The 12,877-nt window shown below is 40.4% G+C and overlaps 1 protein-coding gene across 3 annotated transcripts in view; it reads right to left on the bottom strand.

Moving 5' to 3' along the window:
- The window catches only part of CAB39 (calcium binding protein 39), a 49,927-nt gene that overhangs the window by 9,598 nt on the left and 27,452 nt on the right, over positions 1 to 12,877 (bottom strand). For all 3 annotated transcript variants that reach the window (XM_023503750.2, XM_031968167.1, XM_031968166.1), the window contains exons 4-5: positions 11,799 to 11,917; positions 1,169 to 1,337 (exon numbers count right to left, since the gene is read on the bottom strand). In XM_023503750.2, the coding sequence (XP_023359518.1) occupies positions 1,169 to 1,337; positions 11,799 to 11,917 (288 nt within the window). The remainder of the gene's footprint in view (positions 1 to 1,168; positions 1,338 to 11,798; positions 11,918 to 12,877) is intronic.

Raw genomic sequence — 12,877 nt, 5'->3', positions numbered from 1 at the left:
CATTGACAAGGGCTAATAAAGTCGAATTAAGGATTCCCTCTCATCTGACCTGTGGCTTCAAACATGTGTTACAAGCTCTCCTTTAGGAAAGCCCAGACTGCTTCCTGGGATCCAATGGGATTATGACCACAAGCATCCATTTACATTCAATCTCATGCAGAAGATAAAGAGAATTACTTGCAATTAATTAATCTTTTCCTTCAAAAATAGAGAATTTAGCTTACTGCCAGTTACTCAGTAAACCACCAGTGTAACTGAACACCCTAATGGCTTACACTGAATCCTTTCTTTTAAACTTTGTCCTAAATTTTAATTATCCTAGGCCTCGTTCAAGGTGTCGTTAAGTGTGTCTATTTAAGAGAGTGTACCATGAAACTTTTCCAAAACTCATTTCCTCAGTATATTCATGGCTTTTCTTTGGTGTTAAAAACCTTTGGAGGTGGGAAAGGAGAAAAAAAAATGAGCTATGGGCCTTTAGATTCTTTAAGAGGCCCCAGAGGCGAGAGTGTTAAAGCAAGGATCAAATTGTCTTCTTTACGGTAACTGGAAAAAATAAAATACTATTTACATTTTGTTTAAAAACCAAGATTCATTTTTCTCTGAATCAGATGCTTCAGTAGGCAGCTGCTTTTCATTCCTTGAAGCTACAGATTCTACCTACTTCTATTTATTATGCCCATTTCCCCCAGATTATGTTTCTTGTATGAGATACTAGTCTTAGATAATCATCATTTTTAACTGGAGTAAAATAAAACTAAACATTAACAGTAAAGATTTTTGTTCACTATACACTAAATTATATATGGGGGGAAAAAATACAAGTTTCAAATTTTTCCTATATATCCTGTGAGGTTTAGACATGAGAATTGAATTAATTTTGTTTCAAATCTAACAAATAAAGATTAAATAAAATAAAGGAAGAAATGAAGTAAATACTTTAAAATACCCAACCAGATCCTCCCTTCTAGCTGTTTTTGAGAGCTCTGCTATTCCAAAAGTCCCCCTAAGAAGGCAGTAATATACTAAACATCCTACAGAGAAGCAAAGGCAACTGGGCCCTTAGCAAGTCCATCAGGTTAGCCCTTGCAAAACTTCTGTCCCTGGGCGTGTACCCAGGGACATACCTGCAAACGTGTGTGCACCATCAGTTCCCTCATTTATACGTTACCTTGAACGTGGCAAATGCATCTGAAGCTATGTCAAATGTGGACATTTCAACATATCTGAAGAAATCATAAAACTGCTCTGACCACAAAATTATTTTGGCAAGAGGTTCATGTCTGATGCATTCTCTCAGCATTATTCCACAATTAAGAGCAATTTCTGGAGATTCGTACCTGGAGAAAGAACATAGTAAAAATACTTTGAAAAGATCTCAACACGCTGCCCTACTGCCCCATTCTGGGCAGATCAGGGTGCTAAACTTTGCTGTGAATGCCATGGGAGCAGAGAGGTCGGGTCCATGGCGTACCTGTCCTGTCTTCGTCAGCCCTACTGTTTGTTATAGAGAGGCCGGGAGAGGTTGCAGGACTTCTCTGAGGACCCTAACCAGGGAATTTTACTACTGTTAATTCCTAAAACTAACAAAAACCCCACTCAGATGACATCACTGCGATGAGGAGCGGGGTGGGTAATGTGCATCCATGTGGGACTTTTCACGACCTATCTTTTCTTGACAAAGATACTGGAGGGCTTTGCCTTTTCCTTCTCCAGCTCACTTTACAGATGAGGAAAGTGGGGCAGGCAGGGTCTGGCCCACATTTGAACTCAGGGAGTCTTTGGACCTCGAAGCCCCACTCTCTCTGCATGGTGGCACCTGGCTGGGGCCCCCCCAAAAGAAAAGATGTTTACAGGAGCGTTTCATACCAAACCTCCCTGAGTCTGCAGTTTGGCTCGTTTTACATTGGGGCTCTTAGCTTTTCAGACAAGGACCCAAACTGAACCCAAGAACTCTGGTTTGAAGTTGCTGAGAAAGTAATTCGCTCGGGGCAAACATCAGGTCTTCTGCCTGGCAGCTAGTTTTCCCACTTGGTCACCTTTTTTTTTTTTTCCCCATCCCTCATACAAGTTGCCAAATTAATGTTCCTAAAACACATGCCTGATGTTCTACTGCTTCTAGGATGAAATAAAAACTTCCTGGCTTTCATTTAAAACATCTACACAAGCTGACTCTCCTTCCCTTTTCCTGATTTATTCCATCCTCCTCCTCAACATTCCAACCAAACTGGCTTAACTGGCTTGCTTCCTCGATCCCCACATGTCATGTCCCATTTCTGTTTTGTCATCCCAGCTGAAAGTCACTCCCTAACTCATGTTTATGCCTCATGCCTCCACTCAGGGACTGTAAGAGACCATCCTTCCTATTCTCCCCTTAGTGTTCTTTTCAAATTACCCTAAATTTACTGATTATATAAAGTATATATAATAAACATCTCAATCTGGATCCAAAGCCTTTGACCACCTGGCTCCAGGCTGTCTTTCCAGGCTGACTCCCCATTACTTCCCCTCACACAGTCTCTATCCCTTTGCAAAGGCTGACCTATACCTGTTGGTGCCCACCCTGCCTGTATTAATGTTGTACATGTTAAGTATGCATTGTCAACTGTGAACATGTCATATCCTCTTCCCAGTAGATCAGAAGCTCCTTCAGGGCAGGAACTGTCTCATTTAAAAAATATATAGTATTTTATTTTTTCTGGTTACATATAAGTATTGATTTTTTAAATACACATTTCTTTTTAAATCATGCTGGGAGAGAAAAATCAGAACAAAAGGGAAGAACCATGGGAGAGAAAAAAAAAAAATGAAGGGAAAAAGTGAATATAGCATGTGTTGATTTACATTGAGTCTCCGTATTTCTTTCTCTGAACACAGATAATGTTTTCTGTCCAAAGTTTATTGGGATTGCTTTGGATCACTGAACCACTGAGAAGAACCAAGCCTTTCATAGTTGATCATGGCACGTTCTTGGTGTTATTGGTACAACGTATGCCTGGTTCCGCTTGTTTCACTCAGCCCTAGTTTGTATAAATCTTTCCAGGCCTTTCTAAAGTCAGCTTGATCATCATTTATAGAACAATAATATTCCATAATATTCACATACCATAACTTATTCAGCTATTCCCCACAACTGAAAACTACTCATTTTCCAAATCTGTCACCACAAAAAGAGCTGCTACAAACATTTTTGCACATGTGGGTCCTCTATGATTGCCTTGGGATACAGACTCAGTAATGGCACTGCTGGATCAAAGTTCGATTGCCCTTTGGGCATAGTTCCAGATTACTCTCCAGAATGGTTGGATTATTTCACAACTCTACCAACAATGCATTAGTGTTCCTGTTTTCCCACATCCCCTCCCACATTTGTCATTATCTTTTCCTTTCATCTTAGCCAATCTGAGAGGTGTTAAGTGGTATCTCAGAGCTGTTTTAATTTGCATTTCTCTAATCAAAAGCAATTTAGAGGATTTTTTCATGACTATGGATGGCTTAAACTTCACTTTATAGTAGCTTATGTCTAATAAAAATACTTGTTGACCCATCCTCCAAAATCTTGTGTCAAGGAAACATATAGCCCTAAAAACAGTTTAAACATCTAGCACGCTCTCAAACTTGGTCCTGCAAGAGTGGCTCCCTCAGACTGAAGTTCTTGATACTGCTTATGACCTTGGAAAGGAGGGAGTCTTCTCTGCTTCTCTTCCTATCCAAACATTTTACTGAAAATACCTGGAATATGCTGTACAAGCCTGCCAAGAGGTGCTCTATACCTGTGACCTCCACCTACTGCCTCCCTCTCTACAAGCTCCAACATTTGACAAAGCAAGCTTTCATTTCTTCCCTTCCACAGGTTTCCCATGAATCAGGAAAACTTCCACTTTTCTGTCACTCTTTTCATGAATGGGCTACAAAGATTTTTCTCTTTCTTCTTCCGATATGAATTCCACTTCCTTATCTGGTACTCAAATGACACAAAATTCACCTGAATTCCTCTAGTGTTATTTTGACAGTTCATAATACTCCTTCCATCTCCTCCCAGTTTTAATTTGTGACATGGCTGGCCAAGTTCTCCTTTTTTTTCTTCTTTCTTTTTTTGGAGGCAGAGTTAAGCAACTTGGCCAGGATCACACAGCTAATAATTGTTTGAAACCAGATTTGAATTCAGGTCCTCCTAAACTCCTGGTCTGACACTTAATCTACTGCATCATCTCACTGCTCTCCCTGCTTCTCTTTCATCAGCTGCATATTTCATAAAATGTATATTTGCATATGCCAGATTAAAATATAAAAATAAAAATGAAGGACTTCTCGCCAGGAATGGAAGAAACTAACAAGACCTAAAAGGGGAAAAACAACTTTATTCGATGTTACTCTTATTATCTTCAAAAGATTTCAAATAGCAAAGGAGGAAGAAGAGGAAAATTGTGTATGTGTGTTTGACCACTAAAGTTAGACGCCAGAGTTAAGGTAATGTTATAAAGATATTTATAGGGGGCAATCTGCAAGAAGGAATCAAATAAACGATAAGTATTTATTAAAGTTATTTGAGAGAGGCCCCATGTTCAATCCTAGGGGCACAAGGCAAAGTATGTACATGGAGAATAAATGCATGAGCAATAAGAATCAGTGATAAAACCTATAGCCTGCCATTCCTATGTAACAAAGGCCTGGGTTACAACTGAGATTAACTAGAAATCCTTATGGGACAAGGCAGTTAGAAAATTAATTTTAACACAATCTTAGTGGGTGAGCCATGTGACTGGTTTATGGCTTTGAAAAAAAGTAAACTCCTACTAAGGTAGAAGAAAATAGGCTAAAAGGTGATGGGGGGGGGGGGGGGGGAGGGGGTGGGGGGTGTTAAAAAGAGGGGTATGGGGTATTAAAAAGATATCCTTATGTAAAGAAATGGAAGATCCAGTGGAGATCACTGGTAAATAAAGACAAAGGCAGATGGAGAAGCCACATGATTACTGAAATACAGAAGATCACAAGCCTGGCCCAGAGCAGGATGCAGGGACAAAAAGGGACTTCACTTGTTCAGGTGCCTGCTGGAGTCCTTTATGCCAAAGTAAGACCACTACATATTTTCCCAACTTGCTTTTTAAAAGATAACTTCATTCTTCAAAAGGTGGAGCAACCAATAGGGGAGTGTCCTTCTAGATCTGAAACCAGCAGACAAGGAACAGCTGGCCGGGAGCCCTGGGAAGCTGGGAAAAGACCCAAAGCTAAAGAACAATCAAAGACACATGCACAGGGAATGGGGAAGGGGCTGATGAAGAGGGAGGGGCTAGCTGAGCACTGAAGAAGGCGGGAGAAGCCTTGGGAATGGAGGGCAGAAAGTCAGTGGGCTGGAAGACAAAGCAAGGAGGGAAGGGTCACTGCTGTGCCAGGAGTACCCACAGGACACTTACCACCATCACTTTTGTACATGATACAGGGGCAGAGAAGTGAGGAGGAAGCACAGCCCAGGAGTGTGAAATCGTACCCCGAGTGAGAGGGATGGCTAAGCAATGAGAAAGGTGAGCACCTACTAAGCACCTCCTGTGTATCTGGCACTGTGATCAACACTGGCAGACATTCTCATTTCTCACCACATTTACACCTGAAGAAATGGAGGAAGACGGGGGCTGAGTGAACTTTGCCAGCGTCACTGGCCAGGGAAGTGGCCGGACTCGGGTCTTCTTGGCTGCAGGCCCCCACTCCATCCGCTGTGCCAGAGAGGGGGTTCGCTTCTTGCTTCTAACACCGCTGTGATCATTACTCACAGGAGAGGCGGCAGACAGGTTTCGCTTCAGTTTCCCCGGTCAGGGAGATGCCTCTGGACTGGAAAGGCACTGAAGGCCAAGAGAAGGGCCCGGCCGAGAGGGCTGCGGGGCCGTCCTTGGTTGTCTTTTTAGGAGAATGGCGTGGAGTCTTCCAGAGGAAACCAAGCCCCTGCGCTGAGCTTCTTGATAAAACAGCACAAGAACATGGTGGCCCCCGTCTGTGAAGGAAGGCACTGAGCAGGAGAAGTGAAGGTTGTCTCATCATGGGGGTGACCACGGTGGAGAACGCTCCTTTCTTGCTCGTTTTTTCCAGTTGTTTGACTCTTCCTCATCCCATTTGGGGTTGTCTTGGCCAAGACATGGCACCGGTGGGCCATTTCCTTTTCCAGCTCATTTGACAGATGAGGAAACTGAAGCAGACAGACTCACCCAGTTACGAAGTGTCTGAGGCTGGATTTGAACTCAGGAAGCCAAGTCTCCCTGACTGCAGGCCAGGCTCTCTGGGCCCTGTGGTATCCCCTGCTGCCCCAAAAAGTGTGCCAAGGGTTAAATATGTGACAGATCCCCTCAAGCTCCTTGCCTGCCAATGACAGCAAGATGTCAGCAAAATTAAGTGGATTCAGAACTGCCTGAAGGAGCCTAAGAATAGTCATGGAGGATCTAAGGTCCATTGGGAAGACCCAGCCTGACTGGGCAACATTTTTATTAGTGACTAGAATAAAGACATGGAGCCCACATTTCTCTATTTCCCAGATGACACAAAGCAGAGAGATCAATAGCAGACCAGATGACAGTGAGGTCCCAGAAAGATCTGACCAAAACGTGTTGCTAGTATCATAAAGTAAAATTTAATAGCAATCAAAGTGAAGTCTTACACCAGAGTAAAAAAGCCAACTTCACAAACAGAAGCCATCTGGGAAAGACCCAACAGCAACCATTACATTAACAGGCCAACAGTTTGCTCAGATACCTCCTGCCTGAAGGGCATCTCCTTCAAGTTCTTAGCCATAACAAAAATTGGTCATCTAGATTTTTACACATTCTTTTTCTCCATTCTTTGATCTCTTTAGGGATATAGATCTAGGACTTCAGGGCCTGACTTTTAGAATGCTTTCCAGAATGGCCAAACCAATTCAACAACTGTTTTAAAGAGTCTATTTTGCTTTCGCCCCTCTAGCATCCATTATCTTCTTTTTCAGTCATCCTTAGCAATCTGATGGGTGTGAAACAGAACCTCAAAGTTGGTTTATTTTGCATTTTTCTAATTATTAGTGATCTAAGCATATATGAGTGGGCACCAAGTGTGCAGCTGTAAGCATTACAGGTACAATTAAAGTATTCTGATACTAGGGACAAAATGCTTTACACTGAATCTCCTTCCTGAAACCTCGTATCTTTCATGGCTAGTACTGTTGTTTAGTCATTTTTCAGCAGTGTGATTCGTTGTGGCCTCTTTTGGAGTTTTCTTGACAAAGATAATGGGGGTAGTTTGCCATTTTCTTATCCAGGAGAAGAATCTTCACTATCTATTCCCTGTATAATGAATCAGGCAAACACTCAACCTAAGCAGAAATCGGACACAGGATAATGCTAGCAACCAAACTGGGCCCTCAGAAAAGGGAGACAGGACTGCGGAATGCTACAGATGCTGACACGCCTGGCCGGTCCAACTGAAATGCCTTTTCTTCTCTAAGTTTTTGTTCCAATGATAGGGCAGATGAAGAGGGATTTTAGAAATTAAATAAGAGAAATACAAAAGGTGTATTTGGAAAAAACCCAACAGCCCCACCAAATGAGTTTGTTTATCTTTCTTAAGTTTCCTCTATTAGATGAATTTTTATGTCAAATGCCTGCTGCCCTTTATGTTTCCTTCCCCCACCAACAATGCTTTGTACTCTTCCCTTTTTACTGAAAATCCATTCTTCAATGATATTTATGATCTATGTCATTAAAGAGTAAAAACTGATTTTCTTTGTTTTTTGGGGAAAAATATTGTAATGTCTGGACTAGTTCTTTGAAGGAACTCGGGATCAGCCCGAGTCCTTGGTCTTAGTGGAGGAGTGAAGGAGGCAGGAGACTCACGAGGATGGATGGTCAAAGATGAAGTCCAGAGTCTTCTTTGTGTCTGTGTGGGTGGCAGAGAAGCCCATTCCCAGTTCTCCCAGCCCTTAAATACTTCAGTACAACTACATCACTACACCAAATGAGCATGTGCAACCATTACATGATCAAATCACATTAAGTATATGTTTAGAGAATCATTATCTCCCACTGAGTAGGTACTTAACTTATAAGCACCCTGCTGTCCTTGACTCAAGTACACATTTTCAGAGTTCTGGCCCTTTACAAAATATACCAATTAATCCTCTCATTTGGTATAAGTAACAAATAGTCTCATACAATTTGGCTGATTTTTTTCTTGGCATGCAAGGTTTCTCCATGATTGTAAAATATATTGTTTAAAGCTGAAATCTAGAATTGGTTGATATTTTTAAATAAGCTATGTCTCTCCTCTATTGTACCTTTTTACCTATTTGCATTTTACATATTTTCCCAAGGTTTTGGATAATTTTCTTGCATAACTTCCTAAAAATGTTATTTTCAGGCTTCTTATCTCATCATATTTTTCTAAGAGACCAAAAGCTCTCAGTTTTTACTGCATTTCATCTCCAGGATTGGTTGTTTTGCCAAGAGAGCTGTCTCTGTAACAGAGAAATTCAGGGGCGTGCCCAATCTTGCTAGCTTTTGATTTTATTCTGTTTTCCCCCTTAACATTCTTGTATAGAGTATCTACTCATTAAAGAAATTCTCTATCATTTGCATCATAACTGATCTATTTCTCTTATTTGTCCCTGATTTGTGGGAAAGTTATTTCCACTTCAATTTCCATTGTCATTTCTTCCTTTAATTCCTTCTCTCTCTCTCTAGATAAATAGATATTCCTAAGCCATATTTTAAACTTTTCTAGAAATTTTGAAGATTGACATCCTTCTGGGTATCTTTTTATTGTTGTCCCAATTCCTACCCATAATTTAAAAAATGTTATTCAACTTTTGAAGCCTCACTTTGGTGGCTCTCTCTCTCGCTTTCTCTGACTCTGCTGATTTGAAGTATTTTTCTTCATAGGCCTTTTCTATCCCTTCCTGGAAGCTTGCTATTCTGTTATGGTAAAGTTCTTACCATTCTGAGAAGATGGGGGTGGGAGGGGAGAAGAGACAGGCTTCTTCCTTAACCATCTTCTCAGAAGTTCCAAATACTCTGTATAGCTCTCTGATGCCCTTATCATGTATTACTTATGTTTCATCATTATCTGTGCAAGTGTCATATCCTTTTGCTGCCTACAAAAGCAGATACCAGGGCATATCTATATTTTCTATCTCTGCTCACACCTGCTCTGCATACAGGAGGGGCCAAACCAATTTGCTGTTGAGTCATCTCTGAATTTTCTCCGTCACCCCTTCCCTTTACCCCTGGCCATTATCTTCTGAATGTTCTTTCTTTGAACGTCTACAGATTCCATTTCTGCTCTCTTGGCACACTGCCAAAAATCTAGCTAGTTTATACTTTTCTGACTCCAGTCCGGTGACTGCAATTACCTCTTAATGTCTCCCTGAAATTCTTCCTGTGTACAACCACTAGATTCAACTCCCTCAAATCTTGTTCTAATGTCACTACAATGCTTTAGAAGCCACAATGAATGTTCCATGGCTTGACCAGTTAAGCCCAAATCCCTCAGCATGGTGTTCAAGGTTTTCCAGCAACTAGCTAGACCTGACTCTGCCCAAATTATTTTTCACAGCTCTAAAGCACTCAACTCTTGTAACTCCTTGTCCTCCAGGCATCCTAAGAAAGCACATTACTATTTCTTCCCTTTATTCATGCTTTTCTCGGGATTTTCCCTGCCCTAGGCAGTACCTACCTAGTGCTGGGCCTAGAGTCAAGAAGACTCATCTTCTGTAAGTTCAGATCCAGCCTCGGACACTCCCTAGCTGTGGAACTCTGGGCCGGTCACTTAACCCTGTGTGCCTCAGTTTTCTCATCTGTAAATGAGCTGGAGAAGGAAATGGCCAATCCCTCCAGTATCTCTGCCAAGAAACCCCCAAAGGAGCCACAAAGTGGAACACAACTGAACACCACCACTTCTTGGATACCAAATAAACAAAACCTGCCTGGGTTTTGTACCCTTCTTAAGTGTAAGCCCAAGCTACAACGGAGAATCACTGAATCCCTACTGCACACATGGGCTACTCCATCATGCTGGGTCATTTAGCTGTTCCCCACATGCATTTACCTCCTAACTGGGATGGCAAGGGAAGTGGCCTTCACATTTAAAAAAATCTCCCACAGTGCTTAGAATTGTGTAGAGACCCCTGCAGATCACTTACCACATGCTTCCTAATTTAATAAAATGCTTACACTGGTCGTCTTCTACTAAGCAAGAGTGTCAAAGGATCAAGTATCATGAACAACAAGTTGGGCAAGTTTTACTTGGGGGCTGCCTGCCTCCCCCTTAGGTGAAGTCCTAATCTGATAACTAAAAAGCACCCTATTATGCTGAACAACCTCTTGGTGGAAAAGCATGCAAAATACTAACCCCAAAACACCCAGAGCATAAATACACCCAACATCCCCAAACGCAAAGCGATACCAATAGAAAAATTTCCCATTGCATATAAACACTATTTGTGTAACACAGGGCAACAAAAACCCAGCCAACATAAAGGAAGCAACAAAAGTCCTACAATTTAAAACTTTATCATCAAATGATGTCTACAGTTTTTAAAATGAGGTTACTCATAGCAAATCTTTAACTACTCAAAAGTACAAACCTGATTATTAACTGATGTATGTTACTTTGTTTTCCAATCAACAAGTTTCTGAGAAAGGAAACCTTAGCTCTGTTAATGCAAAAGAGTTCTTTAGAAAATTCTCTGAGCATGCAATTCTGCTTTTCTAAGGTAAAAGGGCACACACAGTTGTACATCACAACAGGAGTAGTCCAGTATCTGAAATCTGAAGAGGAAAAGGCCAATGTGAGCTTGTGGATAGACTACGATCACTGTGTGAACCAGCCAAGTGAGGAGACAGGGCAAGCTAGATCATCACAGTAAGCAGTCCTTCCAGTACCATGTGTGTAAGCATATCCACTAATTTAAGAAAACACCACAAAGCTAAAAGCAAACAGAGGCAAACCACAGTCATAGCTCCACAGATTATAAATAAATACGATATAGAATTAATAGGTAACCATGACCATCAGCAGCTAGTGATGAGGGAGGAGGAAGTTTTTTTCACTTAGTATTTTATTTTTCCCCAGTTACATATGAAGATTATTTTTAACATTTGCTTTTAAAACTTTGGGTTTCAAATTCTTTTCCTTCCTCCCTCCCCAGACCCCTCATTGAGAAGGCAAGCAATTCAATGTAGGTTATGCATGGGTAGTTATGAAAAACATGGAGGAATTTTTTTTAGGTTTCAATTGTTTTTTTGTTTGTTTTAAATATTAGGCTACTCAAATATAAAAGTCTGCTGGTCCAATGGCAATTCCAGGGAGAGGCACCCTTAGGTGGATTAGTGAACATACATATTTAACAAGAATCAAAGTTGCTGCATTATAAATGGATACTTTGTTTACTATTTTTGACTTCTTACTCCTGTAAGATAAATTTTATCGCTTTACAAAAAGCAAGCAGTCCAGAAAGTTTATCTTCAAAACAGGTGATTACTCTGTCCTACCAACACTAATTTTACCACCAATTTTTCAAAGCTTAGACAACTTAGACAAAAGCATCAAGTATCTTTTCTTGAATAGAGGACTTCTGAATTCTAAAAGTCATGTCATCCAGTTTCAACTTTAAGTTTCTGTTGGTATCATAGCGTTTTTTATATATTGACAGTGCTCATGTTTAAGACCCACGGGGAAAATGCCCTGACAAAACTACCATGAAATGTTTTCACTACATCTGCCATCTTTCTTTGGCTTAAGACAATCTTTTTTAATTTAGAACATAAAAGTTGTAATATTGTACATACCCTTTTAATAACATGAACAAAATATTCTGTTGAGTGCAGATATATTCAACGGTAGGAGTTCTTGTACCAATTTGTCTTCTGAGGATGTTGTTGAAAATTTGGGCCACATCTTTTTTGCCCTGTTAGAAATACAATCAATTATGCATTTACCTAACTAAATATATGTAATACAAAAAACCATGAGAGTAGCTATCTTTATAGCAGAGAATGACGACTTCTTTAGCATTTCCAGGATCTGTGATTTTGGCTTCCACTGACACAGACTATGTGACTATTCCTCCTTAACTAAGGAGATGGTCTTCAAGTGTTCTGTTGTCACCTTGGAAAAGACCTTCCCTTTTAATGAGGTCCATCTTCCCACAAAAAACTAAGTCTGGACTTAGTGGGATCCAAGAGACCTTCTACTCTGTTGCAACAACATTCTGAGATTTAGGGTCCCTTTAAAACTACAATAAAGTATAATAGAGTAGAACCCCAGTTCTAGTTTACTCCATAACTGGCTTTAAAATGTTCATAGCTATTTCTTAATTTATTTCAAACATTTTATTTCTTTCCCCAAAATGGAACAGCACTGACCTGGCTCTTGAAGCAAAGAGCTTCTAACTCAGCTAGAAAGGCTCAGCCTGAATCCAGAGAGACTCTTTCCCATAATTCTGCCATACCCAACAACTCAAATGAACAAAAAATATAAAGTAATGTCTAAGCAATGACAAAAAGGGCAAAGGGAGCTAAAAATACTAGATTTTTGATTACTCAACACACACGATCACACTCAGTCAGACACACACACACACACACACACACACAGAGTATTCCTTTCATCAATGAAATCAGAAGATGACAAAAAGTATCACTAAGTAGAAGGATAAACAGATAAGATTGTTCTGGGAGGATTACATAGACCCCATCACATGTCTACAGGCAAAAACAAAAAAATCTTTTTTTTTTTTTTTTTTTTTTTTTTTTTAAAAACAAAAAAATCTTATGGGACATTCGTTCATCTTGCCCCACAGTATTCAAAATGATCACCCAGCACTATGTGCTGCAAAGGATTATGAGGTGAGCAAAAAAAAAAAAAA

The sequence above is a fragment of the Sarcophilus harrisii genome, chromosome 4 (assembly GCF_902635505.1).
Source record: "Sarcophilus harrisii chromosome 4, mSarHar1.11, whole genome shotgun sequence".
NCBI classification, from domain to species: Eukaryota; Metazoa; Chordata; class Mammalia; order Dasyuromorphia; family Dasyuridae; genus Sarcophilus; species Sarcophilus harrisii.
The sequence above is the reverse complement of the archived record's forward strand: the minus strand, read 5'-3'. Positions and strand labels throughout refer to the sequence as shown.